Genomic DNA, 20588 nt, shown 5'->3' on the forward strand with positions numbered 1-20588 from the left:
CATTTAGGAAGGTTTTTTTTTGGTGTGGTTTTTGTGCATTTCTTGTTAAATTTATTAAATTTATTCCTAAGTATCTTTTTTTTTTTTTTTTTTTTTTTTTTTTGCTGCTATTGTGAATGAGGGTTCTTTTCCAAATATCTTCTTAACTGGTTGATAATCATCATCCAGGACGTAGGAAGACTATTTATTTATATTGATTTTATATTTTGCCAATTTGACATGGATAACTAGAGTTTTTATATCTTTATTTTGAATTCTTATGCCTCTAATTTCTCCTCTTATTTAATCAAATTGACTAATACTTTTTTAAAAAGATTTATTTTATTTGTCAGAGGGAGAGGAGAGAGCACAAGCAGGGGGAGTGTCAGGCAGAAGGAGAAGCACGCTCCCTGCTGAGCAGGGGCTGGACCCCAGGACCCTGGCATCATGACCAGAGCCAAAGGCAGACACTCAACCAACTGAGCCATCCGGGCGTTCCTGGCTCATACTTCTGATAAGTGGTTAACTTGTTGCAGTAAGAGTAAGTACCTTGTCTTATTCCTGACTTCAGTGGGAATACCTCTGGTGTCTTCCCATCAAAAAATATGTTGGCTTTGGGGCTGGTGTGTGTGTGTGTGTGTGTGTGTGTGTGTGTGTGTGTAATTACATTAAGAAATAATTTATCGATTTTTATTTTGCTGACTGGTGTTTTTTGTTTTGTTTTGTTTTTTTCTCAGTCAGGGGACTGAATTTTCTTTTCAGCATCAAAGGAAATGACAATTTGCTCTTTCTATGTAGATATAGTACTTAATGTGAATGAATTTTTAGTATTGAATCATCTTTGCAATCATGGAATAGACTGTACCTGGTCCTGTGTATTTTGCTCAATATACTATTGGCATCCGTGAGACAATTTTTATTTAGAATTTTTCCTTCAATATTTATGAGAGATTAGGATCTGATTTTCTTGTATTGTGTGCAATCTTAATCATTTGTCGATCAATTGGAAATTCACTTCAAAACACCTAATTTGGAAGTTTTCTTTCGTGTTGTATGTCTGTATATTTTAAGTAACATTGAAACGATCTGCTCTCGTTTAGGCCTGGCATTCTTTTCAGTGGGGGAGGGAGAGTCCTCGATGGTTAGGAGCTTCTCTGAGTGCTGTGTTTTCTTGTATTTCTATTCCCCATCCTCGTTGTCTGGGATGCCGGGGGCTCCCGGTAGCAGGAAGTAGGGGGTAAGGCTCCGGGGGTAGAGGGTACCTTTCTCAAGGCAGACGGGGCCTGGGGCTGGATTGATGGTATGATCACCTCTAGGATGGAGAAGGGACAAGAGGGCAGTGGTGTGGGTGGGTCGGTGGGTGGGTGGGCTGTGAATATATGCCCAGAGGCCCAAGCTGAGGCTAGATCAGCTGCTTCTTCCCAAAGATTTTTTCTTCTGACTCTGCATTCCAGCCTCTCCTGGGGGGTCTCTGTCCTATTTTCACAGCTGAGAAGGCAAAGGAAATTTCCCACCGTTCACTGAACTCCTTGGCAGCCTCTGTGGGGGAGGTCGTCAGAGTCAGCTCACCTGAGGGAGCTTAGACTAACGGTCAGCAATCCCACTCCCCAAATCTCCTCATCTGCACTTGTCCTGAAGCAGTTCAGCCAACAAGCCCTGTGGCTCACAGACTTATTAAAAATCCTGAAGTCACAGACATTCTTTTTATGTTGAATCTCTGATTTTCTGAGGTAGCTCTCTCTGCAGGGGCTCTGGAACGACCACTCCTCTGCTCAGATAGCTCTGCTGTGAGGTGGCTTTGCTATGGCAAATGCTGGAGGCCCCCCCGCTTCCTGTTTCCCTGCTCCCTCAGCCCTCTGTGCACCTGCAGGAGGCAGGGGTCTCCGTGCCGCCACCCCCTCTCCACAATAGAGCCTACCGCCAGGAGGCGCTAGTCTGTGAGGAAGAGAGTGGGCGCCCCTGGCTAACAAGGTCCCCTCTTCTGCAGCTGCAGGATGTTGCACTTGATTAAAGGCAGGGAAGGGGAGGGAGAGGAACCTGTGGTATCCCTGGAGCTCCCCACCACTTCTGAGCTGGAGGGAAGCCTTCGGAGAGGCTGAAGCTCAAAAGCACCCCTGGGAGATTGTTCTGTGCCCCAGGTGGTGTTTCCTGTGTACAAGCTGTGGGCCTTGAGGAAAGTGGGGCCAGTCTCAGCCCCCTCACCCAGTACGGTGATCCTGCCAGGCCTCTAGGGGGAGCAGGTAGAGCTGGCAGGGGGCTTGCAGGGCGAGGGGAAGGCTGGGCCCTGAGAGCGCTTGGGGCATCTGGGGAATGTTCTACGTTCTAGGCCAGCACTTCTTCCCCCTTTAGATGCAAATGGAGTCCCTTTCCAGCACCTGTACAATTGTACCAGGGCTAACCAAGCTGTGCGGCCCACAACTGTCAAAGTCAGTGGAGAAAAACTATGGTGACTCGTTTCAGAACTTTCGTTTAGAGATGTGAGATAGCATCCGAATGACCACAGAGGTTCACGCCCTGTTACAGGCGCTGGGCTGCAGGGACGGACGACTGGCTCCAAAGGCTCAGGGTGGCCCTGGGAGCTCTCGGCCCAGACCTGTTTCTCACCCCTGGCCGGCTCAGCTCTGGCTGTGGCCGCTGCCGAGTGAGTGGCCATACCGGCTATGTGTCCAGATGAGCCCCGGTAGGAGGTCCGGGAGGGACTTCTGGAAAGTTTCCTGGAGAGACTCTTCTGTCATTCACATTCCTCCAAGGTCTTCTCATGGTCGGCTTGGTATAGTGGCCGTTTTTCTGCAGGCATATTTTATCCTCATATTGGTATATTGTTTGCATATGACAGAATGAAGAGGTTAGGTGGCCTGGCTTTGGGATCCAGAGACCAGGGCTTTATTCCTGCCCAAATGCATGACAGAGAAGAGGGATAGTCTCCCCCAATTTTCGTTTTACTTTAATTAATATTATTATCAATACTATTACTGATATATTGAACCCTTCCTATGTTCCAGGTGCTGTTCTAAACAGCTTGCCAAACAAATGAGTTCCCTGAATCCTCATAAGCCTACAGGGTTTGGCTGGGGGGCAGTGGGCACTATCGTTCTTGTTTACAGAGGAGGAAACTGCGGCTTAAGGAGATTGAGCAATTTTCTAAAGGTCACAAAACCAAACTGAATTTGGACCTATGTATTTTTTTTTTCACCATAAGCTATTACTCATCACCTTCAAATATCTCTGGAAAGCATGACTGGTCAAAATGGGCTTGACTATGTTCCTCTTCAGATGGATTGCTTAGAAACAAATAGAGAAATTCTTTAACCATTTTTTTTAACTTAGTCTAAGTTTCTTGGGATTTCTCATTATATAAGACAGGTCCTGCCTCTATGGCCTTCACCCACCTATACAGACTATGGAAATGTAGGCTGTCGATCTGTTATGGCCTAAACCCCAGTGTCCCTCTCTTCGTGCTCTATTTCCACGAGCCGCTCTCGGCTGTCCCACCCCTGGCTCCTCTGCCTGGCCAGCCAGTTTTGGAAACACTGTGCTGTTCAACCCATATACCCTCCCTGGGACACACAGAAGGGATTACAACTTCTCCCGCTGCGGGCCCCGGGACTATTGGAAGGAGGTGGACGAGATGTCTCTTTTTTTTTTTTTTTTTTAAAGATTTTATTTATTCATTTGACAGAGATAGAGACAGCCAGCGAGAGAGGGAACACAAGCAGGGGGAGTGGGAGAGGAAGAAGCAGGCTCCCAGCGGAGGAGCCTGATGTGGGGCTCGATCCCAGAACGCTGGGATCACGCCCTGAGCCGAAGGCAGATGCTTAACCACTGAGCCACCCAGGCGCCCCGAGATGTCTCTTGATGTGAGACTTGAGGGACAGGCAGACTGAGGGCAGAGAGAGGTCGGTGAGGCGTATGCTGTCTAAGAGGCTGGAGGTGGGCTGGAGGTGGGTGCATGGGTTATGATGTCCAGTTGGGAATGGGGGGAACCCAGGGAGGAGAGGAAACTGGTGTGAGATGGAGCATACTACAGGGGGAGGGGGAGGAGGCCCGAAGCCCGGACAGTGTGCTTGCCTGGAATGGAGGCTTTACGTGTTCCCCTGGTACAGCAGCCGAGTTTCAGGACATACACCATGAGACATGCCCACGGTAGCAGAGGCAAGCCCTAGAGGCAGACGAAGAGAGACCCTCCACGTTCTTTCCTCAGAGTGTACTTTACCAGAGAGCAAGTTTTGACTGTCTGATGGCAGGGTCCATGATTATTTACCTTGTCTCCCCAGAGCCTGGTGCTGAATCTGGTGATTTGCAGGCCCTTGGGACTTTCAAATAAATGCAGGAACAGACAGAGGGAGGGAAGGAAGAAGGATGGCTCAGCAGTAGGACTTGATCAGGAGCTGGGGACTCCAGACAAGTGTCAACCAACCCCTTTCCAGGGTCAGGTAACTGGGGCTCACGCTTCTCCGCATGGCTGATTTTCATGGGGGTCACCAGTCACAAGAAAACTCACTCCTCTGGTCTCCTCGGATTCCACTGGGTTAGAGAAACTAAGCCGGAGTTCAATGAAGTCTCAGTCTGGATAAACAAGACAGAAGAAATCCGATTCAAGAAGAGGACCTCATTCAAAGGGAAGTTGCCCTATTTTCCAAGACTTTTTGTCCTGCCTACATCTTGTCTCTGAAGTAAACGCCTCTGGTTCATGGTTCATTAGATTTCAAGCACGGGTCCTGGTCTGTGAGTGTGCCAACTTAGGTTTCTTTTACAGGTGCAGATTCCTTAGCTGGATGAAGCTGGGGGAGCTGAGTGAACTCCATCACTAACCGGTTCTTCAGAATCTCGGGCATTACACAGACACACAGAGCCCTTGAGCTCCTGACACAAAGGCTGATAAAAAACAAGTGCATTAACACAGAACTTAAAAACAGTAGATTGACTAATAGTAACCCAAAGACCAATGTGCCTCTAACCACATTTTTGTTTATTTTTTAGTGTGTTTCCTTCATGGTCTTTCTTGTGGCTCACCCTATGCAGTTTGTGTACTTGTTGAGAGCTTTTTTTCTGTCTCTGACATTGTTTTTGCTGAACTCAGTGTTTCCGAGACCCTCTCTCCTCACAGGCTCAGTTTTGGCCTGCCATCTGCAGTCCTCCAGTTTCAGTGGCAGAAGAGGCCTAGGCTGCTTCCTGTGGGCCCCCAGTTGGGCAGAAGCATGCGGTGGTATCTGCTCCTGATCTGGGTCCAGGGCCTGAGGCAGGCTCCACCCCCAGCCTCAGGTAAGGCCCAACAATCCAGCTTGGACCTGGAGGAAGTGGAGGAGGAAAGGGAGGCTGGGAGTGGAAGGGGGAGTGATGGAAGGAAACGCATGGTTTTCAGAGTCTTGTGTCTCCTCGTGTGAGAAAAGCCAGCCTGTGGGAAGGAGGTCCAGTTCTGTTTTGGGTGGCAGATGAAGTCCTTGGGGTTGGGGTGCCTGACTGGCCAACCCAAGAAAGGAAACAGGGGGAAAGAAAGGGACAAGGAGGAGGGATGATCAGTTTGTTTGTAGAAGTTCACTCGTACTCCATCGTTCTGGTTTCTGTCCCTGAGGAAACTTCTAGAAAGGCGTTGTCTGTTTTCTGTGGATCAAAAATGTCTTCTTCACAGATTCTAGAGATACTACCATTATAGACTGGATTTATGTTAGATATGTTTCCTTCTGTATTAAAAATCATGGACAAGTGCTTCTGAGGTGGCACAAATGCTGAGAAATTATAGTATAATTTAATTATGTTGTTTTTTTGAACCATTTGAGGGTTGAGCTGTGCCCAGGGTGCTGGGGGTGGTCAGCGCTGAGGAGGGTGGTTTTGTCTGGGAGAAACAGTTTCTCTCCAACCCTCCTTTCCTTTGGATTTTGTGGCTTTCCTGAAGGTTTTTCCAGGCACCCCCAAATGGCAGTCAACCAAACAGTCAGGTTTCATTTCAAAGGCTACTGTGCCCAGCACAGAACTGGCTGCTGGAAGATAAAGTGCAACAGAAGTGGTGACTGACAGGGCTTATGCTGCAGGTAGGGAGACAAAATAAGCCCATGGAAATAATCGATGAGCTAGATTGCAGCAGAATATCCTGAGTGGGGCAGGGCCCTGCTGTGCCGCAGTCACAGTCTATGCGGGGAGTGACAGGATGGCAGGAGGGTCTGTCATTCCAGAAGCCAATCCTAGCCTCAAAGCCCTTCGGGACTTCTGTGGGAAGTTTCACGGACAGCTGTTGACCCAGGACTCAGTCACGCTCTCTCCCCTTCCCTAGGAGCTGCATCAGGCAGAATAGTAACAACGGGGAACGTTTCTGCAGAGGAAGGTGGCTCTGTCACCTTGCAATGTCACCTCTCCTCCACCACTGCCAAAGTGACTCAGGTCAACTGGCAGCAGCAGGACCAGCTTCTGGCCGTTCGCCATGCTAACTTGGGGTGGCACATCTACCCAGCCTTCAGGGAGCGAGTGGCCCCCGGCCCCGACCTGGGCCTCACCCTGCAGTCGCTGACCAGGAATGACACCGGGGAGTACTTCTGCACCTATCACACCTACCCTGATGGGATTTACAGGGGGACGCTCTTTCTGGAGGTCCTGCAAAGCTCAGGTATGCCCTCTGGAGCAGGGTGGCTGAGGGACTTCATCCTCCAGAACAGGAAATGGGTTCCTGCCGAACGCTCTGCACGAGCAGGGCCCCTCGCCCTCGGCTCACATTCGAGTCACCAGGGAGCTCTAACGATACTGATGCTGGTGCCCCATCGCAGACCAACTTCATCAGAATCTCCAGGGGCAAAGTTGGGAGGTGGTGGGTTCTAAAAGCCTGGTGATTCAAATGTGCAGCCAGAATTGAGAACCGCTGTTTTGGGTGAGAAGTGCATCTTACGTGGGTTCGTTGGGAAGAAGTCATTAAGGTCATTTGGGGAAGGTTCTCATTTATTAGTTTAGTATCAATCATGCAAATTAGAATTAGCGTCTAAGTTTTATAAAGGATTAAAACACAGTGTGTGCTAAGTGTCAATATACAGTAATTTACATTTGTATGGTACTTCACAGTTTCCAGAATGCTCTCACATTCATTATCTGCCTGAACACTTAAAGCAGTTCTCTGGAAAGTGAGAAAGGATTATTGCATCTAAGAGACAGTATAGCCGAGAGCTCACGAGCTCAAGCTCTGACACCAGCCAGCCTGGGTCCAAATCCTGGTGCTGCTGTTGACTTCAGACAAGATGACTTAGCTTCTCTGTGTATCAGTTTTCTCATCTGAGAAATGAAAATTGATGTCACCTTGTGAGGCGCTACCATAGGATTGAATTCCTGACTATAAGAAAATGCCCTTAAACGGCCTGGGCCGAGGTGAGCCCCAAGCAAGCATCCGCTGTGAACGCCAGCCACTCCCATACCTAATGAGGCAGGGGCTGAGCTCTGCAGCCGCTCCGGGCACGAGATGCTCTGGTTTCACTACCCTACACCCTCCGAACTTCTATCTGCTGCCATCAGTTGTGCTGGAGATGAAGTTTTATGACTGAGCAAAATATGTGTAGAAGGAGAAGATAAAAGGCTATTTGAGTTTCTTTTCAAATGCTTCTTTTTGGCTGGCTCTGACATAGGTCAGTGCCGCATGCGGGTAAGAGCCCATATCTGGTTCTACAGACAGCCCACCGCAGCCCTTCTGCCCCTCGAAGCTGTGTTCTCCATGACCACCTTGCTCCCCATCTGCCCTCTTCCCCCACCTGCGACCAAAGCAAGAGGCTGAGTCTGCAGGGCAGGAGGAACTTGTTCTGGACTGCTCGGGCTCCCTCCCCCTCGTACCCTATGCTACTGGGAGCACTGCCTTGCCCGAGTGACTGCACTCTTTAGACACCTTTCCCACCGTGTAAAGCCTTAGAGGGAAGAGGGCCCAGCCTCTGCTATCCCCTTCTTTCAGGACCTCCCTGGACAGCTGGGATCCACCTGAGCTCCTGGAAAGGAGGCGGGGATGGGACGCGGCAGCCTGGAAACCCTTCTGCCCGGGGCACAGCTCACATCTGGGCCCTTGTCCTGTTTCTCTCACACTCTCCTTGGAGGAGCTATCCCACTTCTCTTCATAACTCCCTTTCTGCTTCTCCTCCTTACATTTTACATCTTGAAAGAAGTTCATTTGTTCATGCTTTAGTTCATACCACAAATATTATTAAGCACCTGCTATGCGCCAGGTGCTGAGAAAAAAAGGATAAAGCTGGAATAATGTGATAGGCTTACGGGGAAAGGTTATATGCTTTTTGCCCCCTTTTTTGTTATTTAATTTAATATTAACTTTATTTTAATTTTTAATTAAACTTTTTTTCTAGTATGATTATAAACATGAAATTTAATAAAAGAAAATGTTCACTTTCTGTTTTTTTTTTTTTTCCTGGGTGTCATTGTTTGTTTCATTTCATGATGATTATAGAAAGCGATTTTGTCGACTAGAGGAAGAGAGTGTTAACCAGGGTCTGCTCTGGGGTCAAATGTGCGAGGTGCACACCGCTCAAGAGCTCAGCCGTTGATTCCACGGCAGGCCAGGCAGGTGCTCTGCCGTCCGGAGGGCTGGGCTTCATGACCCCAGAACTCAGAGGAAGGCCTGGGCAGCCCCCACCTCTGTGCCCTGACACGGAGGCTTCGCGGTGTAATGGTTGCCGTTTGCTTCTGGCTTTCACCCCCTCGTCTTCATTTTGTCACCCCTCCAGTGGCTGAACGCAGTGCTGTGTTCCAGATCCCACTGCTGGGAGCCATGGCCACAGTGCTGGCAGTCATCTGCGCAGCAGTCATCATGGTGGTCACATTGACCAGAAAGGTAATGACTCTGGCTGCACATCTCAGTCATGGGCACCCCCCACCCCCACGTCGTCCTTTCATGTCCCCGTCCTGTCCAGAGAAAGACCAAGATGTGGTCTCCCCTCCTGTGTTTCGTGCTTTTTTATGGTCCTTGCTCTGCCTTTTTGTCAAGTTGTTTATGCTCTTCTGTCCCCTTCCTGGTGTGGGAACCCCACCCAGAAAGGCTGGACCTGTATGCTTCCCATCTTGCTGTCACCTACAGTTCCTAGCTCCTGCCTGTCCCCGAAGCCACTCCCTGGAGAGACTGATTTATCTGTTGTGAGTCTGACGCGTCCGGGGCATCTCCTCTGCGCTAGGGAGCTGTGTACGTTAGCCTATTGAATTTTAACCACCTTTCCGTAGGATGAGAAATAAACGCTCCCCAAATTTAGGAGTTGAAGGGACACGGCAAGATCAGTAGGCTGTAAGTCCTCTGTTACTCTAGCTTAAGAGGTCGCGGGCTGAGCACGCGCCGGATGGGGAAGTGGAGGACGTGGTTTCTAGTGTCAGCACTGAGTGATTGCAGGGAAGGTGGCGCATCTCCGCAGCCTCCATTTCCTCATACGGCAAGCGCGGATGACGGCGATTCGGCCGGCTCTCCATCACACAGTTGTGCTGAGCAGGTGGCCGTTGCCTGTGAACGCTTTGTAAGCAGTGACGAAAAATATTAATGTGCTTGTGTTGTAGACTGGTAGCTACTGATTAGTGAAAGAATTTCCACCACTTGTTTTGTCTGCCCTTTTGGACTTTTCAAGACATCCCAGGTCACCTTAATTCCACTCACCAAACATTTTGGGGAAGGCAAGATTGGGATTGCCAACATTATTTTCCACCTCATCCTAGACCCCCCTCCCTAGTTCCTGATTCACTTTCCCCCCAACTCTGGTTCCACTCAGTTAGCAGCCCGGCTCTTCATCCCCGACTTTTCCTTGTCTGGACAGCGCACTTCCTGCTGTTATTACTGATGTAAGTGGGCTTATAGCCACTGTCTTATTTTCTTCGTATTTGTTTTGCCTGTTTTTTCCCCTATTCTTTCTTGCTGTCTTTTGAATTAAGTACTTATTATTATTAAAAAGATCTATTTGGTAGCGACATTTTTTGCTCTTCTTTTAGTGGTCACACTGGAGATGACAAAATATACCCCTGACTTCTTAAAGTCTAGCACAAATTAGTGCTTTTATCATTTCTTGGATTATGCAAGAATCTTAGGACACGGTGACTCTTTTTACTTTCTTTCCCAACTTATTGCTATTATCCTCATGTATTTTAATTTTAAATTTCTTTTAAACCCTGAAAGAAATTACTCTTGAGAGCCAGTACTCACTTAGGTTTACCCTTTCTGTCGCTCTTCCCTTCTTCCTGCATCTCCTTTCTTGTAACCAGGACCATTTTCCTTCTGTCTGAAGAATATTATTTAGTATTTCCTTTTGTGCGGGTGATACATTATCCTGGTTTTTGTTTGTCTGAAAATATCTTTATTTTTCCTTAACTTAAAAGGGATGTATCTGTTTTGTGCTGTCTACACTTCTGTGTTGGCAAGTGTTTTCTTTCAGCACACGGAGAACATTTTTCCATCGTCTCTGGTTTCTTATATTTCTGTTGAGAAATTATGTGAATCTTATTTTTGCTCCTTTGCAGATAGGGCTTTTTCTCATGGTTCTTTTAAAATTTTCTTTCTCTTTGATTTTCAGCAACCATACAGTGATATAATTAGGTACAGCAGGGAATGCAGTGCTCTCAAGGTGGGTAGGTTAAGGACAGTTTAAGACAGACATTTACAAAGGACTGGGCAGCACATAAGGAAACCATTAGGGGAAGTGGAGCAGCGTGTTGGTGTCACCCCTAGTCTTCAGGGGAAAGGAGAGGATGATTATTAGAACCCGGAGAGAGAGAGGTTTGTGGAGGGGACCACCTTGAGAAGTACTGTAATCTTTGAGGGAAGGCTGCAGCCAGTCCAAGGCCACCCTTGGCAGAGAGAATGCCACGGGAGTATAGACCCTCACCTCCCTCTCCTTGCCTCCATTCCCGTACTGTTGCTGCACATTGGCCGAACCCAAACTCAAGCCCGAGGGCAAGGGAGCTCACTGATGCAGGATCTATGGTTCAGTCTCCTTTGGAAACAATCGGGAGAGAAGCAACCAGAAGGCTGGGTGGAGAGTGGAGTTGAGGGGTGAATGGAGATGGTATCCACCCTAGTGCTGCTCACAGACCCGGAAACTGGGCAAGAGACCTTGACATTCCAGGGGGTGCTGGCCTCAGCCTTCTCTCATGTATTCGTGATCTCTTGATTACGTGTACAAGTAACGCCCCTGCTGGCTGTCCATCTCTATTTCTCTTAGGAACACAGCTTTATTAGCCATTTTAATATCCCTGTGGGTCAGGCCTCCCTGGCTGCCATTGCAGTAATTACATCCCCTTTGTTTCTTGAGTTCTGCCATCTGCCCCTGTATTATTTTGGGGTCTCTCATCCGTGTTGCTACCAGGGATCCAGTTCTATAAAAGCATTCCGCCCCAGCACACAGAGGAGAGATACCACCAAGCCTCCTAATGATGCTGATGCTCTCTTCGCTAGCACATTCCTTTCTACCTTTGTAAAAGAGTGTCCCCTGGATCTTCCCTAGAACCGTAATCAGCTATTGGGTTTTCAAAATTATGTAGTACAGGGATTGGCCACGTTTCTCTGTAAAGGGCCAGGTAGTAAATCTTTGAGGCTTTGTGGGCTATGCGGTCTCTGTTGCAACAATTCAACTCTGCCACTGTAGCATGAAAGCCCCACAGACAATATGCAAATGGATGAGTATGGCTGTGTTCCAACAAACTTTTATTTATAAACACTGAAATTTGAATTTCATATAATTTTCATGTGTCATGAAATATTATTCTTCTTTTGAATTTGTTTTCAACCACTTAAAAATATAAAAATCATTTTTAGCTCCCGGGCAGTACAAAAATCTGTGGTGGGCCAGATTTGAGCCATGGGCCTTAGTTTGCCAGTCCCTGATTTAGTAGGTTATATTGGGGAAAACTCTGCTTTTTTCCTCTACTCTTAACACTGCACAGAACACTTCTAAACACCAGATGGGTGGGTTTATTCCCACACTGACCAATTCTTCTACACCATCTGGGTGTCCTACAATCAATGCAATTCTGACACTATCTACTTGGAATTAACATCAGAACCCACAAATTAAGGGCTCAGTCCTACAAGATTGCCCTCCCTGCAGACACCAGCTGCAAGTCCCAGATTGTCACCTGTACTTCTGACTGACCGGCTCTAAACTGAAGTTCCTCCAACCCCCTCCTTGGATTTGTTGAGTTGCTGACAGCTCACAGAGCTCAGAGGAACACTTACTTATATTTCCTAGTTTATTATATAATAAAGATGATGATAAAGGATACAGATGAACAGCCAGACGAAGGAGATACACAGGATGAGGTCAAGAAGGGTCTCAAGCACAGGAGCTTCTGTCCCTGAAGAGTTGGGGTGTGTACCCTCCTGGCATGTGGAGGTTTTCAGCAAACTGGAGGCTCTTAGAACCCCATACGTGGGGGATGTTTGTGGAGACTTCATTGTGTAAGCATGATTGATTATTAACTCATTTTCCAGCCCCTCTCCTCTCTCTGGAGAATGGGAGTGGGGTGAGGCTGAATGTTCCAAGTTTCTAATCACGGCTTGGTCTTTCTGGTCACCAACCTCCATCCAGGAGCCCGCCCAACGTTGCCTCATTGGAACAAAAGACACTTCTGTCACCAGAAGATTCCAAGAGATTTAGAAGCCTTGTGTAAGACATTCCTAGTATTCAGGAAATTATAAGGGTTTAAGGAGCATTGTGTCAGGAACCAGGGTTAAAGACTAAACACTAGTAGAAACTGAGGGTAGAGACATATATATATATATATATATATATATATATATATATATATCCCTTATGATTTCACATACATGCATTATAGCATCCCCACTTCTCTGAGCATTTTGTTTTTTTCTTGCATAATTTGCCAAAGCAGTGTTAGCATCTCTCTCGACAGCAGAGTATCAGCCTTCTTTTCTGGGGTCCTTGTGAGAGTGTTACGTCTTAAGTCATGGATGGGTCCCAATATTGACACGTTACCCCTCGTCCAGTCTCTACTTGCCCAGCCCAGCCCATCACTCTGAGGATTCACTCCCAGACACGTCCTCCCGTTGTTGCCACATCCTTTAGGCACAGCCTCTCTCCCCCCTCAGCATTCCCGGCACTCCCTCAGCTAGTGCAGGCTGTGCTCTTGCCCTAAATACAGGGCTGATGGCTACAGGGGAGGTGGAGACAGGTTCTAACAGGGCCCTAACCTCCATCAAGGGAAAGTGGGCCATTTTTGCCTCTCCACATGTTACAAGAGAAGCAGGCGGCTCCCCAGTGCATCTACCCAGGGAGCCTCCTCCCAGGTCATAGAGGCCCCTCCTTTTCTAGACACAGGAGACTTGCCCAAGCTTGGAATCCTGCCTGTTTGGAAGTTCTGTGTCTCTTACGGTTAGGTCCTGTGCCTGGTCTTCCATGCTGGAGATGGGTGTTTCTTGAAATGCTGCCAAGTGCTGCTTGCTTCCAGGTGCTGATAGATCTGAGCCTGTCGTGTTCTCTCCTCAGTGCGTCGGGGGGAATGGAGTAAAAGCTACTCGATCCCACGGTTCTTTTTTTTTTTTTTTTTTAAGATTTTATTTATTTATTCGACAGAGATAGAGACAGCCAGCGAGAGAGGGAACACAAGCAGGAGGAGTGGGAGAGGAAGAAGCAGGCTCATAGCAGAGGAGCCTGATGTGGGGCTCGATCCCATAACGCCAGGATCACGCCCTGAGCCGAAGGCAGACGCTTAACAGCTGTGCCATCCAGGCGCCCCCGATCCCACAGTTCTAATAATCACTCTTTTCCCGTACTTCTCAAACATCAGAGACATGGCACCAGCTCGGAGTCCCCTTCCATCTGTGTCCCATCCCATCTCACGACCAGTGGGGGGCTTCATATTCCCAACCAGCTGGGGAGGGGTTCCCCTCCACAATCCCATCCCGTTTCTGTTTCTAGGGCCCCTTCCAGGAGCAACTGATTTCTGGAGATCAGGTCCTCAGGAATAGAGCCTGACATGTGAATTCTGGTGAGAGTGATTTATTGGGATGGATTATCAGGGAAGTGTAGTGAGGAGAGCAGGATAGGGCTGAGGGAAGAAAGCTCATCTTGACGTGGTCTCAGCTGGAGACTTGGCTGCAGTAAGAATTGTATGCAGACTTGGTTGTACCTTGAGGTAGGGAGCTGGGTTTTTGAACGCTCAACTCAGTCTTCACCGACCGGCTGCTCACCAGAGAGGGCCCAAGAGCAATTCTCCAGAGAAGGGGCAGCTGTGAGCCACCCGCAACCCATAATCCCAGCATCTGGGGAATGGGAGCACTGGGCAGGTAGGGAGGATCTGAGCGGGGTACCAACAGCATTCCCTACAGACCTGGAGAGCCTGTTGACCGCATTATTTAGGAGCACGGACTTGGCAATCAGACAGACCTAGCTTTGGCTCTACCATTTGAGTTACTATGGTGGTTTCTGTAAAGCGGGAATAATTATGATGCTGCATTCCATAGGCTTGTGGGAAAACTCGAGTCAAATAATTCATGTAAGGCACTTGGCATTTTTCCAGGCATATAGTAATAAGTATTGGTTATGAAGTTCTTGTAATTATTATGAATTTTATTTACCGTAACACTTCATAATACGTGGTACTCAAAAATGTTGATACTGCATGGTTGATTACAACTAAGTGAATGGATATTGTTTGCTAAGCAGCTATTGGAAAAGTTCCCCTAGGGGGCCTTCTGTGAGGGAGAGGAGAGATGGGTGTGTCCAGCTCCGTAACCGTGACCACCAACTGTCCGTCCTCCTCCCATTCTCCCGGGGGCAATGTTTGTCCTCCTAGGACCCAGCTGCAACCTCTGTAGCTCCCCTTGGTCCTTCAGGACAACATCAGCCCCGGCTTGTGTCCTATCCTGACAATCACAGAGTCCCCTATGCGGGATGAAATGAAAACTGAACAGCTGAGAGACGCAGCTCAGGCATGTTTACATTTCCCAGAAGACCTTGGAAGCCAAAATGGTTTTAAGATTGCAGGGCAAGGGTGGCCTGTTGAAGAGTGGGAACGAGAACACATCAGCACCAAAGGTCACAGTCTGTTCTTTGAGAAGGAATTGGGTATCTGCTTTTCTTAAATGGACTGGGTTACATCGAGGGATGTAGCACTCTTTTAAGTCCAGCATCCGCATGATCCCTGATGACCACGCTTTTTCTGCATACCGATGGGAAGGGGGCAGCCATTGCTATTGCAAAGGAATGAGCGAAACAGTGGGTGGGGAGAGGCACCTGACTCCTGTGTGTGTGCTTTCGAGGCCACGCCTCTCCGTGGGCCCAGCGCCCCAGGGCCTGCAGGGTGGCGCCGGCCCTAAGTTTGGTATTTGCTCATGACATACATCCATGCAGCCCCCAGCCCTTGGTCTATACTCGGGCACCGCTGAGCTTGACGCTAGCCAGGCCTGATGCTGATCCTACCCCGGAAGCCACGGCCGCGGGAGTGGTGGGAAGAATGAGATTTGGGCTGTGTTTGTTGTGATTTTCCAAGCCTGCGTGTGGCTTTTTGGGATTCTGTCATCCAGACCTACGGTGGGGGTGAGTGGCATGTTGAGAGCGGTCTCCAGTAAGACCGAGAGGGGTCACCTTTGCATTGGGTGTCATTAGGCATTTCTTCTGCCATCCTGCCTGTGCCTACTGGTCTTTGAGTTCCTCGGCTTAGCACAACCTGCACCCGCGATGCTCTCCTATGGGGGTAATGGCTGACTTCATACACTCCATGTTCCCAAACAGATTTTGCTGTCTGTCCTATTTTCCCATAAGAGCAATGGTAGTTATCTGACCATGAGTCCCTATTCGGGTTTGGAAAATTCTGTTCTTTGAGGTATGGGGCTGAGGAAGAATGTGTGTACATACATATTTCAGTCCTAAGACATATATTGAATGTCTGCTATGGGCTGTGAGGTTGTAAAGAGGAATACAGCAGCGATCCTACCCTCAGGGAGCTCAGTCTGGGGCCTGAAGAGGTGAGAGGGGTAACAATAAGTTCTGGACAGCATTGAATGTTACACCAGAGAATGTCCAGGAACATATTCTTGCATCCAAGGAGAACGTCACTCCCCCAGAAGGGTCAGAGAAGGCTTCTTGGACAATGTGCTATGGGTCTGAGTCTGGAGAAAGAGTAGACAACTTTTTGGGGAACTACAAGGAGTGGACAGTGGGAGTAGCACATACAGAAGAGGGGAGGTGGGAAATGGTGCATGGCATTTGAGAAGCTGTACGATGAGAGGCAGCCCAGCTGAAGAGAAAGAGCATGGCCTGGCCTCAAGTCAGAACCAGGTCCAGGGAAAGTGGTTTCACCTGTTGGCACCTATTAGCTCATTCAAAAGTAGAAACTTCAATAAGGTTGTTGCTGAGATTACATAAAGGAGCTAGCCCATGCATGCTCAAGCCGCTTCTCCATAAATCGTGTCTCTCTGGCACCCAGGCCCTGTACCAGAAGTTGGGGTGTTGGGTGGGGAAGTACTGCAGGAGATGCCGCTGGAAAGGTGCGTGTGCCCAAATCACAAAATGCGTTTTGGGGGGCATCACACACAGTCTCCTGCGGGGAACGGAGCGAAATTATGGGCTGACTTGTGGGGTTTTACGAACCCCTTGACATCCACCTGTGGCTCCTATAGGAGAGGAAGCACCCTTCGGTAGACAAGGGGAGCCATCGCAGGGCTTGAGGCAGAAGCACGGCATGATCCAACTCCCCGTTCTGAACTGTCGCCATGCTGGTGGCCATGTGGAAGTCAGAGGAGAAGAAAGAGGGCATCCAGAGGCAGGCAGGTGTAGAAGCATGGGGGGAGATGAGACATGGGGGTAGGAACAGAGAGGAAGGGAGCGATTTTAGAGCGAGTAAAATTGGACTATTTGAGGAGTAAAATAGGATGGGATTTTATGGCTGATCGGAATTGAACATTGGGCTTCCGGTTTCTGGCCAGCTGGTGCCACGGACCAGGACAGAGAATGCAGGGACAGGAGCAGTTTGTGGGGGAGGGAACACGATGCTCTCATTTGAGACATGGTGAGTCTGGGCTTGCTGTGATGGCCTAGGTCTGGAGCTCGGGGCAGAGGTTTGGGGGCTTAGTTTGGGCAGAGATCTGGGAATCTTCGGAGGGCAGAGGGTGCTTGCAAGAGGGACATATGGATGAAGTGACTCAGAGAGAGTGTTGAGTGTGAGGAAACAGAGGGCAGAGCTCTGGGGAGCCCCTTTATTTGGGGAGCTCCTGTGGGGGCCCAGCTGAAGGGGAAGGTGTGGGTTCACAGGAAGAGGAGAACCGAGAGAGTGATGCCATGGAGGCCAGGGAAGGAGAACATTGCAAAAAGGCAGGAGTCAATGGTGTCAGATGCAGTAAAGAGAGCAAGAGAGCTGAGGCGAAAGCTGCTTCCCTGGGCTTAGTGAGTCGTGAATAGTAAAGGGTGCAGGGCTCACTGCTCGTGCAGCGAGTGTAGGCTCACCGGAGTGGTTAGTCCCGGAATCTAGTCGCGATGAGGTTGAGCAAATAAGGGTTAGGAGATTGGTGTGGGTAAGAACACAACCTTGTGTGTGTGTGTGTGTGTGTGTGTGTGTGTAAGAAAGGAAGAGAGAGATCATTGTAACCATATGTTAATGCTGGGGAATAACTTCTGAATAACATCCCCACATCCTCACTTAGTCGTTTGTTTGTTTTTAGAAGAAATCTCGCAGAGCCCATTGCGCAGACAGCGGCGTCAGGACAGTGGCGCGTGAGCAGGAGGAGTGGAACCCCCGCACTCTGTCATCCGCCGGCAGCGGCAGCCACGCAGAGACGGCGCCCGTGGGCTTCTACGCAGAGCAGAGAGGGGATGACTACGCCGAGCCACATGACTACTTCAACGTCCTGAGTTACAGGAGCCTTGGAAGCTTCGGCTTCCTGGCCGAGACTAGTTAGCGGCCAGAGGCCTCGCCTGGCAGACGCGGTCCTGTCTCTGCCGTTACAGGCGGATGTGGAAGGGTCTGCGGCCTCGTCCCTGCTGTGCATGCGAGTCTATGTTCAGCTGAGTGAATGAATGTCATCCTCTTCTCGTCATTTCCTCTGCCCCTTCCCTTCCCTTGCATTGTGGCAGACCCGGAGCGAGCAGCTTGTATCTTAATTATGAATGCAAAGTTAAAAAAATGATTTGGTTTTGAATGTAGCGGTTGGAGCAGACCCGGGGGTCCTGAGAAATGCCTTCCCCTAGTAGCGCTGGGCGGGGCTTTGGTGGGCGGGGCACTGGCAGAGTTTTGCGGATGATGATGATGAAGATGATGACGACGGCGATGATGGTATGACTCACCTCATTTCTCATGGTCATTTTCATCAACATTCACACATTCAAGGCATTTTATGAACAAGGCATGGTACCGGCTTCCACGACTCGAGCATGACTCAACCGTGCTTTCGGGTCTCAGCCCTTTTAGACCTTACAGTTAAGTGGGATAATGACATTTCCATTAGAGGGAGTAAGAAGACAGGGATAGGAGACCCAGGCCTTTGGGAAGAGACGCTGGTGCAGGCCCAGGTGGTCAGGATAGGCTTTGGGGCGAGGTGGCCTGGGAGGACGGAGGGAACAGTGAGCCTAGTGTGGTGAGAGCAGGAATTTTGTCTAGGGAGGGCCGAGAGACTGAACAGAACTGCTGAAATTCCCACACGGAAGATCCCGGCACCGAGGGAGCCAGCAGGCCTTCGGATTTATTCCTCGGGCACAGAGTTCGAGCGTCCTTCTGTTGGGTGTGCTCCGAGTCCGGGGATGGCCAGCTGCAGGGGACCCGAGGCCTTCCAGACGCCCGCCGGGGCCGTGCGCGGGAGTGTGGGGCCCGCTGTGGGAGCTGCCTCCTAGCCCCCGGCCAGGACCCACCTGTTCTCTGTCAACCCACCATTAAGCCCGTGAGAAAAGAATCTGTGTCCCACCAAAAGGAAAACCTTGGATTTTAAAAATAGGGACTCTTCCTGGAGGGGGAGAAAGAGGGTGATAGAGAGTTTAAAGATGGACGCCCTCTCCCTGGCTGTTCAGAACCCTTAAGGTCACCCCCTGAGCTCTTCGCGCTGGGGTTTGGGTGGCATCTAAGCGCTGGTCTCTGTTTAACTGGCATTCAGGCCTTTATTCTACCACTCCCTCTCCTACAGGAGTGGGAAGGGAGGCTGGGCTCCCAGGGGACAGGAGTTCTTTCCTGGGCAGAGGACTTGAGTGAGAATGTGAAGCAAGGCTGTCGTTTGCCAATGGCTGGAATCAAGCACTGCTCGGCTCCCTAAGAAGGAGGCAGGCTGAGCAAGAAGACATTTCAATTCCTACGCCCTGGATTGTGATTTTTTTTTTTCTCACTTCTCTACCAAATGGGTACGTGGTCAGGAGCAATGAGCTGCAATCTGTCCCGAGCGCTAAGTCCTTTGGAAGACAGGTAGATGCGTGTAAAATGCTCTTCTGTGCCACAGCGGTTCACCGCACTCTTGCAGAACTCGTGCCAAGCACTTGGGGGTAGAACACAATTCATGGATTGGAGATGAACTAAAATGTTCAAAAATGGGAGTGGCAGTTTGATTGGGAGGAGAAGTCCACTGGGTCAAGGCTAGACTGAGAGTTACAGTGTTATTTAATGCGATAATAGTAACAGGGAAGCGTCTACAAATACCATTTGGATGGTGATAAAAGTACAAAAGGACCCACAGATGTGGTAAATGGGTCAGGTACTAAAATGAGATTGAATTAGACAGAAAATAAATTTTAAAGTGGAATTCACCGAACTGGATTTTCCATGGACAACCAGAGAAGACAGGCCCCTAAAAGCCAGGTTCCTGGACACGTGTCCCGTCCAGCCATTCTGCACGTGGAACGGTCTAGTGTGCGAGATGTGGTTAGTCTGCATTGAGATGCACTGTGCTAGACGCGTAACATAAGGGCCAGATTTTGAAGGCTGATTGTGAGTAATATGAAAGTAAACTATCAAGTTAGTAATTTAAAAATATCGATATGTTGAGATGATAGTATTTGGGATATATTGGGTTCAACAAAAATGTTATTAAAATTAATTTCACCTGTTTCTTTTTACTTTCTTAATGCGGCTACTGGAAAATCTAAAATTGCATACGTGGCTCCCGTTATATTCTTCTTGGACCATGCAGCACTAGACCCTAAACCCAAGCCAAGCTGGCATCAGGGAAGGGCATCTCTCTGACTGGTAGTCTCTCTCTTTTTCTCTGATTCAAAGTAGGGTTTGAGGAGGCTTTTCCCTCTTACCACGTCTTTTGAAAAACACATAGAAAAGGATTACAGGGTAGAAGATGGTGGGAGATTGGTAAGTGCACACAGGGGGCGATCCTAAGCTCTCTTGGATCCCTTTGGGATTTCATGATAGGAGAAGGGGGTGAATGAATGAAGGCATGAATGAGAATTTGGGGGGAATAAATATACTGACCCCCACCCTTTATTACCCCACATTCTAAGCCCGAGCCTATACAGTCTGATCTATACTCCAGAGAATTACCCTGAACAAATATGAGAAATTTTGAGTCATGGAGCTTTGAGCTAGATGATCTTCGTGAGGAGACAGGATTTTCCCATGCGATTTTATTTCACAACTCGTTCCTTCTCACCTGTGAGCCCGTGGAGACGCATCGTCACACACTCAGGTTCATACAGATTCCGTCAGAGCTGAGCTGGACGGGCAGG

General features: G+C 48.9%; 1 protein-coding gene across 2 annotated transcripts; it reads left to right on the forward strand.

Annotated features, from left to right (window-relative positions):
• Window positions 1-5024: 5024 nt before the first annotated feature.
• TIGIT (T cell immunoreceptor with Ig and ITIM domains) lies at window positions 5025-19958 on the forward strand. 2 transcript variants are annotated; one of them, XM_008708229.2, is made up of 4 exons: window positions 5025-5241; window positions 6248-6577; window positions 8676-8782; window positions 17600-19958. In XM_008708229.2, exons 1-4 carry the CDS (start codon window positions 5178-5180, stop codon window positions 17831-17833), a joined length of 735 nt encoding a protein of 244 aa, XP_008706451.1. In that variant the 5' UTR covers window positions 5025-5177; the 3' UTR covers window positions 17834-19958. The 2 variants fall into 2 exon arrangements, with proteins under 2 accessions (XP_008706451.1, XP_008706450.1); XM_008708228.2 differs by having other exon boundaries at window positions 5029-5241; window positions 17597-19958.
• Window positions 19959-20588: the final 630 nt, after the last annotated feature.

This window comes from Ursus maritimus, unplaced genomic scaffold (assembly GCF_017311325.1).
Source record: "Ursus maritimus isolate PB19 unplaced genomic scaffold, ASM1731132v1 scaffold_4, whole genome shotgun sequence".
Classification (NCBI taxonomy): Eukaryota; Metazoa; Chordata; class Mammalia; order Carnivora; family Ursidae; genus Ursus; species Ursus maritimus.